Source organism: Hirundo rustica, chromosome 5 (genome assembly GCF_015227805.2).
Source record: "Hirundo rustica isolate bHirRus1 chromosome 5, bHirRus1.pri.v3, whole genome shotgun sequence".
Classification (NCBI taxonomy): domain Eukaryota; kingdom Metazoa; phylum Chordata; class Aves; order Passeriformes; family Hirundinidae; genus Hirundo; species Hirundo rustica.
Genome location: NC_053454.1, coordinates 39,632,319 through 39,647,961, shown reverse-complemented (window position 1 = coordinate 39,647,961; position 15,643 = coordinate 39,632,319). Strand labels below are relative to the sequence as shown.

The window sequence follows — 15,643 nt, the reverse complement described above, 5'->3', positions numbered from 1 at the left end:
GGGAGCAGAGGGCTGTGCGACCCTAGAGCCTGACACAGGCCTTGTGCGGTGATGTCCCTGGTTAGGAGGCAGTCACCTCACCAGTCCCTGGCAGATGGGCTTGTGATCCAGGTTAAAAAGTTGAAGAGAGGCAGAGAAGCTGGGAGGAGCCCCTCAAATCTTTTCTAAAGTGCTCAAGTGGACAAGCATAGCGCCAGTGTCTTTAGCAGTTTATTACTGCTATCACTTGATTTTGTTAAGTGCTTTTTTTTGGACCCTCATCAGTGAACAGTTGCCAAGCCACTCTAAATACTATTACTGTCAGAGGCCAAATAAAACCAACTGTATTTACTGAACAGGTAGCAATTGCTCTCTTGCTAGATACCAAATCAAAACAATGAGATTTTTAATTGCCTGGGCACTGGAATTTGTAACAGCTTGGAATGGACACTGTCACATTATTAACAGCTCCCTTTCTAGCAGACAAAGCACAGTCCACCAACCAGATGTATTGAAGGCAACACCTTGCACTCAGCTGGACTTGGATCAAAGATTGTATCTCCTAACAGAAGGTGCAAAAGAGGAAAGGAGGAAATTTTCACTATTGCAAGCAATTGAGATTGGGAGCAAATGGGCCCCCTGCCACCCGTCACACTTTTCCCCAAGCTATTCAGCCCATTTTAGCTCACTAAATGCTTTGGATAAATACACTGTTGACTGACATTTCTATCTTTAATGGTGACATGAAACTGAAACCACAATAATATTGAAACCGATTCAGAAAAAGCAACCCCAATCCCAACAGCCCATCTCCAGTGGACTCTGGCGAGCCTCCCTTTCTTGCTCTTAAGTTAGTTTGGCAAACAGGTTAGGAAACATTTCCAATGTGCCCTAGGGCTCCAGCCCTATGGGAAGGGTTCAGCAGGGGCAAGGAGCAGCAAGAAGAGTCCCAGTCCTGGTGTGTGTCCTCTAGCCTGTCATACCATACCTCTATGCCTCAGTTCCCCTATCAATGAACCAGATGCCTGAAAGACCTCCCTGATGAAGGCAATGCATAAAGTTTTAGGCATTGAAATAGCAATTCACTGACATTAGGCATCCCTTCCAGTGACGTTGGTATCTGTCAGTTCTGCATACAGGAAAGCTGAGCCAACTTGCATTTCTTTGCATAACGACCATGTATTTAACTTTCTGATTTTGTCCTAAATGAAGAACAGGGCACTGTACAAACTGAATTTAAAATAGCAGTTCTCATTCACTGACTAATATCAGAAGATCGAGGAAGAGTGCAAGGCCACAAGAGATGCACAACTGTTACTAGAGCACAAACAATATTACCAACAGACTACTTTACCCGGGATTTATTTTGCTTTATAGAGATGTTCTGCAGGGGTTGCAAATAGCACTCAAAGCCTTCTGGCCTATTTGACTCTGGCAGAAGTCCCTGTTGAAACTTCAGCCAATATGTAGTAGAGGGTTTAGTGCAACGCCTCTGTGGAAGGCACTGGGCATTTTGTCCTTCATGCATACCCAGTTTTGCAAGTTGCTGTCTGCAGTTTTTGAAAAGGTGGAGATGGGACTGTGCCCTCATGTGCATCCTTACCCAGTCATTCTCCAGCTCCTTTTCATGTCCTTGCAGGGCCTGAGTTGCACCTGGGACAGAGTGATGTACAATAAATTAAATAACTAGTCATTTCTGCAGTGATAGTCTTCCAGTTTACTGAACTGGGTGAGAGCACCTCTCTGTGGAAAATGTCCTTGCATGGCCAGGTGTTTAAAGGCTTAGATCATAAGTCTCCAGCAAGGTCAGCAAACAATTTCATGCTCTTGGTGCCACCCCTCAGGAGAATAAGGCAGAACTATGGAGCTTCATGGCTTAATGATGCAAGGCAGAAGTCCATTGTGGGGAAGGTAGAGCTCTGGAGATGACAGGATAATGGTGCAGTGCAGATCAGCCCCCCGTAATAAGCCACACTAACGCTGAACTGTGTGGAAGGAAACTCAGGAAATAGAATAATTAATAATCTACTTGGCTGAGCAGCACTTTCTCTCCTTGCACTGAGGCAGACTGCAGGAAGTTGGAAAGACTTTATGAAGAAATGGCACACAGGGTCCCATAAACCCTTGCAAACTGAAGGAGGGAGGGCAAGCCCGGTTTTCTGCTTTTACCCGACTCAACTCTGCTTCCTTTTATCTCATGTAGGGGCAGAGAGCAAAGATGCACAAGTTTTGCACAGCAGGATGCAGAAGCTTGGTGGGCAATTGTGCTGTGTAATCCTGGGAAGGCAGTAAGCAGTGCTAGTGACCTCCGCTGGCATTTTCCACCCAATTCTCCAAATTTGCTTTTGAGGCTTTGTTCTCCCTCTGCAGAGCCCAGGGGCCAGGTGCAAACAGCCTCTTGTACCCTTGGCACACCCACCACCCCTGGCCAATACCCTGAGGGCAGATTTTGTCAAATGCATAAGAGAATTTGCTATTTTTTCCATCCATTTCTCCAGAGCAGTGCTCTCTCTGAGGCTAGCCAAAGCATTTGGAGGATCAGCCCAGCATGGTTGGACCTCTGCACAAAGAGCAGTGACTCGCCCCAGCTTGCTGCATTGCAGCAGAAAAACCCTCACCCAGCACCACCATCGCCAGTGGGGGCTCCGCATCGATTCGTACAGGGCCTTTTGATCAGAGCCTGTATTCTTAGAAATTGTCAAGCCCGAAGAAACGGGAAAATAAATAAATAATAACACACTCCTTCTGGTGATTTCTATTGTACTGATCTAGCTGGAAATCCCATTAGTTACTTGCTTTGATCAGGACTGTTCCTCCAGGAGCAGGAGATGCAGTAAGCATTCCATCAGGCTGGCAAAAGAGCACATCTGAAGTGTGTTTTAATTAAAACCTTCCAACTCTTGAGCTTTTTGTAGTATTTGCATGTAGCTGAACTTTGGCCCAGCTGCTGTGGAAGAAATATCATTTATTGCTGGGTTGCTAAAGTCTGTCACTTTAGTGCTACTCTCAGCTCTTCAGATAGAGCCCTCCCCACCCTGTCCCCATGTCCATCCCACAGTGGGGAAAGAAAGGGCAGTAAGATGGGAAAAAGAACTAGCCAGCCCTACTACTTCTATTACATTAGCCCTTTGCAAGGAATACAAGTGCCAAAAGTAGCATTTTGGATATCTTTCAAGGAATGAGCAAGGGGTTTGCTGTTGAAATACACTGTAATAGCAATCACAACAGAAAATGTGGAAAAACATTCCAAGCCTCACTGAAACAACACCTCTCCAAAGAGAAGCAATTCAGGGGAGAAAAGCATTTCAGCCTGATACTGTAAAATCCTAGCTGGGAACCTGTAAATTCATGCACATTGAGAGCTAGAGCTCAGTTCTGATACAGCAAAATATTCCTGGGATACAGAAGCCAGCCTGCTGTGTGGGTCCAGACACCAGGCACAATAGCAACCACAGGGAAGAAAATCTGGCCATATGAACAAATAAATATTACAAACTGCTCATTAAAGAAGGGTCATGCTTATGGCAAAGGAAAACAGACAGGAGGAAAAAGGGACCAGGGAACTGCTGGGCGGCCTTGCAGCACAGAGAGCCATCCTCTTCAAATGTGGGCTCAGTTAGGCAGCAGTCTGGCACAAGGCCATGAAGAGTGAAAGACACCTGAACTGCCTGAGCTTTACCAAGCTGTCAAAGATACCCACATAAAACAAGAGGGGGGGGTAACCTCTGTGTTCTGTCAAGCACATGCCCTGCATGCTCATACACACACAAATGTACACAGAACCAAAAGGTTGGAAGAGACCTTCAGCATGATCGAGTCCAACCCATCCCCTAACACTTCATCTAAACCATGGCAACCTCAATTAAACACAGCACACACACTGCCATGTATGTACTTACACCTTCACACTCCTACAAATTCATTATCATCACACGTATCAGTGTGATGAGTGTGTGGGAAAGGAGAAATGTCCTGTGAAGCTGCTACATCCTGAGCAGGGTTTCTTTAGCACAGCTCTCTCAATGCACTACCACTGAAATGCAAATGTCCAAACTCCTCTGTTTCCTTCACTGTTGTATTTAACTTTTGAGGGAGATCACTATAAAGAGCTTACCTGGTTTGGTAAAGAAACTGCAGCCAGAGAACAAGTGGGTTGTTTATGAAATGCCTGCAAGTCTACTGCTATGTCTCTAACTGCACTGAAAGTATTTTTACATTCTTTTTTGGCTATTTTGAAGTCCTGATGTCTTAGGAGTATCATTTATGCAGACTGTTAAAAATGTAAAACTACTTTAATTGCTAAAATCAGAGAAATAACATCAGACAGTGGAATTATCAGTTTGCACACTGAGATTAAAGAGCTGAATGGGACTTTATCAGCAGTGAAATTCAAAAGCAACATTCATGGGGGAAAAAAATCTATAAATTGATGTCATCTGGGCAGTGAAACCATTTCAGATGCTTTACTTTTGCTCTCTGCCAGGTACTGTGCTCAGCACAATACAAAGAGAACTCCTTGGCCTTGAAGACTGTGTTTTAAGGGGATTAGAATTAGATTAGTATAAGATTACTTGGCAATCCTCTAAAAATATGCCAACGAAATGGAAATAAGATTTTAAACCAGCTCTATTACTCTTCTAACGTAACATGACCAATGCCCTAGAAAACCACAAGTTTCTTAAAGCTCTGACCTCGTGAAGCTCTTACTACACCCAATCCCAGCACGGACTGCTCTACACTTTTTGGGGAAAAAAAAATAAAATAAATCAGTACTTGCTTCTCATACACCTCTAAAAACCTGGACTCAGATTGCCCAATATCTGCTACTTTACCCTACGCCTGAGGCAATGTTGCTGGTGGGGATTCTGGCGGCATGGGGATGTTACAGAGCAGCGTCAATCCTGCTGGTCGCAGCATCTCAAGCCAAATATTTGGGTTCTTTCTCCCTCACACCCATCTGCATGGCACCATGTGGGTGTAGTCCATGGATTCATTTTCCCCAGGTATAACCCAGCATTTGCAGTTTGTACCTCATGCCACACAAGTAGCACACTTTAAAGAAGACTAATTGCTTCACCATAAATATGTTTGTCTCACTGCCACTGGGAGATGGGAAAACCTGCACCCTACTGCAGAGTACACAATGGTTGTCATCAGCTGAATCTCATCATGAGATCTTCAGCATCTTTCTTTTGTCCTTATTCAGGAGGAGGGTGGATAGAGAGAACTATTTCTTACTATTTTTATTTTCATCTATAAATATGGTGTTTTAATTTCATGTCAAAATTGAAATGTCTGTCTGTAGATGCAGGAAAATGGTTTTTATTTAATCTTTTAATGTCCTTATATATCAACCATGGGGTTGTCTCACATACTTCCAGAAAAAACAAAATGACCTCTAACTAAAAGTCATATTGTAATTTGGTGACTTTTTTTTTCACATTCCAAAGACTTGTCTTAGTATTCAAGCATGTATTTCTAATATATGAAGTATAACAAAAAGACTTATAACAAACTGTGAAAAAGTAGCAATTACTGATAGGGGAGTTATAAATAAAACTGTAAAATATTAATCTGATCCATAATTCATTTGGTAATAGACACCCAGCCATCTGGGCTGGGGTGAACTCATGACTCCGGAATAGGATGCTGGATGAAGATTTTGTATTCAGTATAAATACAGTCATCACCAAAAAATAACAACAAAAGATTAGAACAATAACCCTTTTCTACAACTCTGGCTTTCAGGTTTTACTTTGCCAGTGTGTTTGCTTTTTACAACTTGTGATTACATGCTCTGATTGCATGAGACCATGCTTCAAAAATATACCGAAATTACTTCCTGAAACTGAACATGAACATACGCATGGAACTTCACAAATGAAATTATTCTCTTTTTGGCTGAACCTTCACTGGCAGCCCAACACTCATTTTCTCATTTCCCTGGACGTGAAGGGTGTTCACAGCCAGCAGAAAGATCCTGCTACAAGGGGCAGTGCAGGGTGCACTCAGCTTTAAATAGAGACGATGGTCTTTGAGGCAGTAGAGTTTACCTGTGCATGTTAAAATATGCCTGTATTCACCCATCCTGATATGGAAGACATTCTTTGCTTTTAAGAGTACATCATTCTAGGTTAAATGCTGCAAAACCTGGGTTAACACACTGGAAGCCAGTGCTGCATCTCTAAATGGCAGTGCTTCCCACAGATATGAGCAACTGCAAACATTAAAACCTCTATTTATGCCACTAATAGCTCTTCTCTGGCCAGTGTGAATCTAAAGCAGAGTTTAAACTACCATACATACCAAATTCATAAAGGATTGCTTGCAGCCATTAGAATTTTCTCAGAGTTCATAAAATGATTAGACAAATTCAAGCGAGAAAAATCCATTAAGGGCTATAAAGCACAAAGAGGTGTTCCCTGGAGGTTGGAGAGCGCTCTAAAGAAGCACCGGTACGTGACTGCCTCCTGCTCTTAGCCCTTCTATGGTATCCACCAGTGACCACTGCTGGGAAGGTGCTGCAGCCCACTGGATCAAGTAAGGTTACAATGGATGTTTACAGGCAAGCTCTGTGCAGCGTGCTGGTTGTGGAAAGATGTACTTTTCCAGAAGTAAGCATCTGCTTAAGCTTTTGCAGACCCTGGGCCAGCCATTCTGGCTGAAAAGTCAGAAGACCTTCTGATCCGTCTTGCTTCTTGTGTAAGATGATGGAACGTGCTGCCTCTGCTGGAGCATCCCCTTGGAAATTTTCTGTTATTCCTGAAGAAATAAGTAAACTGCTCCCTTCCAAACTAAACAAACCTGTGAAGACTTCAAAGTTGGAAGAATCAGACCCTGAATGTCACAGGACTGGAACCCATCAGTTCCCAAAGGCAATCCCTGAAAATAGGGTTTCCATCTCTTGCCTCATTTTCTGATGTCTTCTTCCCAGACTGTGCAAGGCTGCAGTCTCTTGGTTTCAAGAGCATGCAGATACTGATGTATGATTGCAGCAAGCTCTACATTGCAAGTTTCCCTTTCCAAATTGCCCTTGGTTGTTTTTCAGACTGTACACATCCTGGCTTCTAAGGAAAACACCTTCTCCCTTGCTCTCCTTCACTGCAGCATCCCAGCCTGTGCAGTTAGAGTGAGGACCATGGTTCTCAGCACAGTTACCTGCTCCAAGAACATGGAAAAGTTGTTCTTCTAGCTGCTCCAAGCATCTAGTGTTTTGGTCAAGTAAGAACCCAGCCATGCCTCCCAGACAGCACTACAGGATGCCAGGTTCTGTCCTCCAACACCTTTGCTTAAAAAGCATCACTGCTCCACAGGATGCAACTTCTATCTCTGCTTTGGCCTCAGGCGCACAGACTCCTTGAGGCATTAGACACACTAACTCCTTCTCTGTTAGCAAGCACATCTGTATCTTTCTTCTCTTCCTTGCCCAGAAGGCTCAAAAATATCATACAGGTCACAGAAGGGGATTGAACACTGACTTCTGATTTTTCAAACAGAAAATAGGCAGGGGTTTTATCTAAAAAAACACACACAGAGAAGGTCTTTAGGTGCAAACGAATCTGTGGCATTTGGGATGCCAGCAGGAGAACTGCCCCTCTCTCATACCCCCCACCTCCAGGACAGTTCTTTGCCTGAAGCCATACCCAGCATGAGACCTGCTGACATCAAAAGTAAAGAAAATTGCTTGGCTGTTTAGGCTGGCTTAAAATGAATACTCCTGGCAGGTTTTAAACCTAGAAAGTTTTAAATGTTACATCTTTCCAGTGTGCTCCTGTGATGATACAATGGGCACGTAGGCAACCATGAATCAAAACTGCTTGCTCCCTATGGACCCATTATGAGACATGTCTCTGACCAAGATGTCATGGTAGGTGCTCTCTGTATACAGGGCAGATAAGATGAAAGACCTCAAGGGAGATGCACATCTCTGTCCAGAGCGACAGCATACCTTAATCATCCAGCTTGGTGAAAGTGCTGAGAGAAAAAAATTTAAAAAGTCATGCCATTGTCACTTGAAAAGCAAACTTCAATATTAGCAGCACACATAGACTGGTCTCTGGAAACCATTTAAATAGGTGGAAGTTTCAAAAATATGAAAACTAGAGCAAAGTCATAAAAAAGGGAAGGATGGCTAACTCAATCCTATCATTGCCACTTATGAATTATTCACTGTGCTCCAGCCCTCCTGCACGAGGCACACTTTTTAACACACTGTGAGACTGCATTACAGATGGCTCCCTGCCATCTGTGCTGGGAAGTCCCTTGGACACGTATTTTTCAGCAATGCCATAGGGAAAAACCATGCTTGGATCAACTCCTGCGCTGGCAAAGGGAAGATCCTCTGTCTGCCTGCTGCAGCTCTAGGGTAGCCACAGTGGAGGCCAGCACAATTTCTATCTCTCATGCCTTGTGGCATTGCTTACCCTTTTTAGATACATGCTTTCCAGCAGAAAAACACCAGCAAAACACCCACAAAAACAACAGAGGTTTGCAGATTGCAAGAGGATTACACAAAAACTAGTCCTGTATTTGGAGCCTAAGGCCACTGCGACCTGCATGGATCAGCCTCATCCCAAGTACGGTCAGGTCTCCAAGGATTGGGGGAACCGAGGAATGCTGGGGTCACTAATGGAGATTAGCAATCAGCCTCCTCTTGCGCACAAAAGTTTACTGTTCCCTCTCTGTATTTCCAAATCTGATTTCAAAAGTTTGGAGGAAAATTACATCAGTCTGGAAATGTCAGATTGCGAGCACCGATTCTTTTACTCATTATTTAAATAGAGGAGAGAGGAAAGAGAACAAATTATTTTGGAGAGAACCACTTTTTTTTTTTTTTCAGGAAGTAATCTCTTTGAGAGTCTAACCCAGAGGTAGATTCTGCGGCCAAAAGCTGCCAAGCCCAGAAGAGGTGGTGCACATGAGAACTCACTGCCTGCACATTCTTTGCAGTTCTGAAATGAGCATGGTCTTGGGATGGACAAAAGCCAAACCAACAAAACAGACCCTGGCAATTTCTCTGTAGCGTTGATTTACTGAATACGTGCCAGCGGGACTGCAGCAGCCAGACCTATCCCATGGCATGCAATTTTTCAATTTCCTGCAGCCAACATATCTTGTAGCAGGATTTCTCCTACTGCTGCAGTTGGCCTTGTGTCACTGATTCAACTTCATTAACCAGCCTCTGTGAAAAAATAATCACCATCAGAAAACCTGTGCAAGGGAAAAGATGAGACGCAAGAGGTGCACCTCTTGGACGTAATTCCAGGGGGAAGGTGGATGGTCTGAGACTTCCTGAAGCCACATGTGCCCTGCCTACTCTTACTTGAGAAAGGACTGTTGAAGTGAGTCTTTATCTCCAGAATCACTGGGCATGGACCACTCCATATTTTGCCTTCAAGGCCATTTTTTGGAGGTACCTTAAAAAACCAGATACTCACTTTCCATGCTTGGCAGTTGGTCTGATTTGCAAAGTCCCTCTTTCCATCTGCTTTATTTCTGGCATCTGCAAATCAATGATGGCCCATGGGAGTGCTGAAAGAGCACATTTCTTGGAAGCCCATTTGATGCTACAGCTCCAGCAGACAGGCCTGGCTCACCTCACAAAGGCATGGTGGGACCAGCCAGAGAGACAACAAAACACAGTCACGACTGCTTTCCTTACACAGCAGTTTGACTGAACCTCCAGTTGAATCAACCACAAGAGCATACAGATGCAATTTCAACACCACAAAGTGTATGAAACACCCATGGCTTGATCCACTAGTATCTCCTGTGATTGTGGCTCTGCTAAGATAAACAGGGAGACTTAACCAGAAGCTACACTCACCCACTTGTCCTTAGCACGAGACACATTTGTTGACAGTTTCCCATTTCCTGTAAGAGACATTCCAATTCAAAGCTGCAAGTGATAATTGTGCAAGGGGGTTATTCTTGGCCTGATGCACAGAGAGGCAGCTTTGTGGATAAATTCTGCCGCAGCTATGGAGAGTTTGGGACATAAGTCACAAACCAGAACCTTTTCCTCACCATCTGCACTGATCAGTGAGGTATCATCTCCTCATGCACAGCTACCTTTACTGAGATTTATGTGGATTTAACACCACACATCAGGGAAAATCCAGTGGCAGCAATGGATTGCAAACCCACTAACAGGAAAATGTACTTCTTCCAACAGCAGAGTTACTGGCAGCAGCCTTCACAGCAGGAAAACAGTAAACAGCATTAGGACCGCGACACCCACTGATCTGCACTAAACAGGTGCCTTCAACAGGTGCCATACTGCTGTCCTCTAATATTCCTCCAGCAGATTCCATGCCACATCTATCAGCAGCATTCCCAGCAAGCCTATATTTCCTCTCCTCAAGAAACATATGAATGATCTGTCCAACACTTCAACAATCCAGTTTAATTACCAGGACAGATATCTGCACTTTTTCGCTGCCAAGCCTGTGCACATACACCTGGGTAGCAGGAATGAGATGCAGCCCTGCTCCAGCAAGTATTTTTCTGTTCCACAGTGAGGATCTGCCAATCTATATCCAGCTGTCACACTGAATTGCCCACCAGGTTTCCTGGCTGAACCTTGTCTGGAAAAGTCAGGGGATGGCTCCAATGATCTGGCAGCACACTCCTCACAGTCTCAAATGACACCTCTTAACAGTCCTGAAAGCGCTTCACGGTGGATAAATGCCACTGGGGAGCCCTGAATTAAATGGCAGGAAGTAAGCCAGATAGAAAAAGGGAGAGACCCTACAACACAGAGCACGAGGGACAAGAGGAGGATAGGTCAGTCTCCGGGGCTTTACAGAAGCTGTGTGATGTGTCTCGTGTGTTGATGCACACAGAAGGAGATGTAATCATGTTCTTGCCTCCCATCATACCTCCAAGTGACAGGGAACAATAGTAACTCCATGCCTGTGTCCAAAGTGACAGGTCATTTCAAACTTCTGAGCAAAGGAAGGGCAGACAGATCAGAGCCCTGGACAAAGGAATAAACCAGTCTACATGATCTCTCTCTGTACAGTGCAAAACCGAGAATAACACCATATGAGTGAAATCCTAGTCCTACCTTGTTGGAGAAGCAGTGACAATGTACCATACCTCATCAGCCTGAGCCCAGTCACTTTAGCATCACAGTGTAGAAGAGGGATTAAATTTTCCAAAGTCACTAAAATTTTTTTTCTTAGGGTAACTATTTGTAAAGTTAAGATGTTGTAGCCATTTCTAATCAAAATGGACTCTTAGAAATCTCCCTTTCCCAACAGGAAAGACAGCTTTTTTTCCCCTGGTTTAGTGGATGGATACAACAACATTCAAAGAAGTGGAGGTATCTCCAAATAGCTTAATGTAAAAGGAAAAAGTTACAAATCCTAAAAATGTGTCCTGCTGAAAGGAAACATACTGAAGACTGCAGTAATTATAACCTATGAGACAAGCACTGCCCACCTCCCACCCCCCATATTTGAAGAGGCCATAGTCCAGCCCTCCATGCTGGAGACTTCCACCCGTTCCAAAGGGAGGTCTGCACTGGGTCTGACTGGCTCAGGCTCCCACCCCAGACATTCCCTCGGGTTGAAGATCCACTTACCTGCCTGGTTTGTGGTTACATTTACAGACACAAACTGCCGGGCTCCGGGGTTCTGGTCGGACACTCCGTTCACTGCCTCAATTTCAAAGGTATAGTTTGTATGAGCAAGCAGATCCACCATCATGACAGAGGTGTTTGTCAGGCCGGTTTGCTGGGGGAGGTACCTGACATGACCGCCACACGCCTCACACAGACCCGAGTGTGAGCTGCACTTCTTGCATGCAATATAATAAGACACATCTTTCCTTCCACCAGTATCAGCAGGGGGAATCCATTCCAGAAAGACACTAGTCTCGTTAACATTTGAGATGGCACTCCGAGGAGCAGAGGGGGGTCCTGGTTTGTAAAGTGAGAAAAACACATGGTAAAATCAGTATCATCAATCATCCTGCTCGCTACTACTCTCTAGGCTGAAAAGAGCTCACGTGTCAGAAAGTACACAGAGACCATTTGCAACAACACCTGACGAACTGGGAAAACAGGGATTTGTCTTGAGCACTCTCACCTCGCTCAAGAGATCTGTGTTGGGGTGCAGTCACCTGCATAGGACAGGACACAGGGTGACTCAAACACAAAAGGAGGAGCACTGCACCCTGGGGCATTGTCTCTGGTGCTCTCCTTGCTCTTCCTGCAAAGGGATTAGCAAGCCTTTGCCCTGTCCAAGTCACTGTTGGCTTCACCAGGGGCAAGATTCCTCCTCCTCACTCCACTGCCAGGTATCATCACCCCTGGGTCCTAAAAATAAGACACATACTGGGGTTTTCACACCACCCAGGTATTCAACTCAGATGCCAAATCTTTCCTCTGTATGCACCCGCTTCTTCCCATCAACCATTTGGCAGCAATGAAACCAAAGCTTAGGTAACCAAATCACACTTAAGCGAGATGCTCAGTGTAGTCCAAAGCAGATGGTGATCTACATGGGCCACTGGAAGCACGGCTGCGTCCAGCCACTCCATGGCAGCCCTCCTGGTCCCCACCAGGCTGCGGCATGGCTGGTTACCCACGCTGCACTTGCTTACTTTGCCAAGCCTCCCTGCTCAGGATGCCAGCATGGCACCGGCAAGGCTATCCAAGGACGAACAGCTGCTGCAGAGGTACCAGAGCACCTGCAGAAAGTGGGCTGCTTCTCTTCGTCCTGGTGGGAAATGCCATGGCTGGGCAAGCAAAGCCCACCTGGAGGCACCTTCAAGACTTGCTTCCTCGCAAAAGGCACTGTGAAGTTTTTGTTTTTAACAGGCTTGTGCAGCAGACGAAGGGCAAGCTGCAAATACACCCTGAAGACAATGTGAAAGGACAAGCAGGAGTCTCATACAAGATATCCTCGTGTAAAGTACTCAGGGAATGCTAATGAAAAAGGAAGAAAGAGGAGATTTATCAAAGCAAGCCAGGATGGGTTTTAGTCACAGCACCACCAGAAACTATATAGCAAAGGCTGGGATTTTTGCGAGGGAAGGCAACACGACACACTTCAGTTTGAATGAAGCTGTCAAAATCCATGAGCAGTTCCTTGAAGAGTCCAACAAGTAGCTTCACTAGCTAGACATCCATACAAATCTAACAGGTTGACTTAGGCTGTCATCTCGTTTTGTTGTGATAATTAAACTCGATTCATTATTTAAAACAGGCAGTGCTGCAAAAATGAAATCACCTTATAAACCAGAAGCATTCTCCTCCATTTCCTTTTTCTATTCCCCTCGCTGACTCTACAAAATTTGTAACTCTGATTAACTGAAACACTGTCATGATTTTGACTCAAGCTGTCCTGATTCAATGAGAAACTTGCTGCCAGAGGAAATAAATAATCCTGATGTATTTTTTTGTTTTTCAGAGGAAAAGCAGTTGAAGAAAAAAAGCTAAGTTAGCTTAGGAAATGATAGATCATCTTTGTTTTGTTCTGTGATCCCTTCAGATCCCAATGAGCAGGGAGCAATCCACTCCCAAGCTGCATCCCAGGGATCAATCACTATTTAGCTAATGACATCAACATACAGCCCAAGTCAGGACTATTTTCTGCAGCATCATACTTGTACTTATATAATGGAAGCTATGGAATTCATCACTGGAACTGTATGGGGTCATATGTATTGCACTTGAGGATTTTTTATACGTTTTTTACTGGTTAAATTGCCCTATTTTTCCTTCCACTGGATGAATGCCCTTTTGCTGATGCCAGTACTCTAGGAAAGAATAAAGGAACTCAGGCACAAGAAACATTTACTGGACAATGTGTCTTTAAACGGGGGATAAATTATTACTTTTGTAAAGTCACCAGAGGTTTTTACTTGCTTTGTACAGAAAAGTCAGCTACTCTTCTTGAAGGCTTAAAAACGTCAGCTTCAGCGGAAATGCTTTAAAACTGGTGGGACTTTATAACCTATAAAATCAGTGTTCTCATAGGGCCTCAGAGAAAGGTCTTTAGTCGTCTACAGATATTTAACAATATCTACTTGAAGAATCCTGAAACTGTACCTGAATACAACTTGGCTAAACTTCAGCTGGAAGAACAAAAAGGTGTTTTACCTTCAGAATGTGTGTGTGTTGGGGGGGGTGGGGCTAGATCTGCTAAGGTGGTCTGCTTTAATTTCCAAACTCCTGTTGTCAAGGGCATAGGTATTAGTATACTGACTTTTAAAAATATATATATAATTTTTGAATGTGCTGCTTTGTACTCTAATATTCACCCCTTTTGCACCCCAGTTTTCTGACAAGAGACAAATACTTTCTGAAAACAAAGATATTGGTATTTTTCTTGATGGACAGCAAACCTGTAGCTTACTGATGCACATATTTTAAAAATATAACCTAAGAGAGAAATTACTCTCAAGATAGACAAATTTGTACGTAAACACTCAAAGCTAACTGTAAACTTTTTGCAAGTAGACTATTACATTAAATACAATAAAGTCTTCAATTTGTCCCATGTGTCGTAATACTACAGATATTTCCCCAACATGCTCTGAACAACAATAAGGCTACTTGTTAGAGATATGAGAAGAAAAGAAAAGGGTGCAACTGTTCTGGTTTTAAAGAGATGTTGTGCAAGGAACTGAAGCTAGTTAAGAAGAAGTAAAATGCAATTACTTCCTGGGGGATACATAATAATATTTAGAGAATTCCCAAATGTCCATCAGGACCAAAATTTTTCTTTCTTGTCTGAGAGCATTAATTATTTCAGACTGCATCACAGCACTATTAGTTTCAAAATTACCAATCATTACTTATAAAAACATACTTAAGAAATTGGAAAAATTGAACAAAAATGTATTCCTCCCTTGCCTTGTACTTAACAGAGCAAGTGACAGTGATATAGCAGTTAGATTTATTTAGTGATGCTGGTGGTGGTGGTGGTGGGGAGACTCATACAGCTTAGAACTGAAAAACACTTGCTTTAAATTAGGAAAATGTGATTTTACAGCTATACTGAGTGGCAAGGGGACTTTGCAGGAGCAGACCTGAAAATAGACATTGATGTATTCTCTAAAATTAACTGCATTCCTTGTTGAAGGAATCCTATGAATATTATTAACTTCTGTGGCAATAAATAATAAAAACATTAAAAAAACCCTTGCAATATTTTCCTACCAGTCATGACAAGTCTCTCTCGCTTGTGTTTTAGCCCATGATGAGCTGTTGCCTTCCATATATAACTGGACTGGTTTAAACACCAGTGTTACTACCTACTCTTTACTGCCCCTGCCAAAATCTTCTACCCCTGCTGCTGAGCTGGCACAGCACATGGGGCCCTCCTCCTCACCTTCAGCAGAAATACAGCAGTATTAGACAAAATCCTAAGACGTGACACACGGGGAAAGCGAGGGTGACAGAAGCACATGGAGAAGGCTCAGATGTTCCACCCTGCTTTTGGGGTGGTAGGTGTGAATGCCAGCAGAGGTGCTGCAATGTCCTCAGCTGTGGCTCTGGGGTTTGCAGTGGGAAACAGAAGCTGAGCTGCACCTTGATCGGTATTGAACTTCTCATCTGCCCCAGAAGGACTTGGTACCCTGCCAAGCCATATCCTAACACAGCTTCAGGCACCATGTCTGGGCTTTAAACTAGCTTACAGTAAGCTCTCAG

General features: G+C 43.9%; 1 protein-coding gene across 5 annotated transcripts in view; it reads right to left on the bottom strand.

Annotated features, from left to right (window-relative positions):
- Window positions 1–15,643, bottom strand: part of EPHA5 (EPH receptor A5) — a 193,939-nt gene that overhangs the window by 69,598 nt on the left and 108,698 nt on the right. For 4 of the 5 annotated variants that reach the window (XM_058420826.1, XM_040063610.2, XM_040063611.2 and 1 more), the window contains exon 5: window positions 11,567–11,902. The exons of the other annotated variant lie outside the window; for it this stretch is intronic. In XM_058420826.1, the coding sequence (XP_058276809.1) occupies window positions 11,567–11,902 (336 nt within the window). The remainder of the gene's footprint in view (window positions 1–11,566; window positions 11,903–15,643) is intronic. 5 annotated transcript variants of the gene reach the window in all.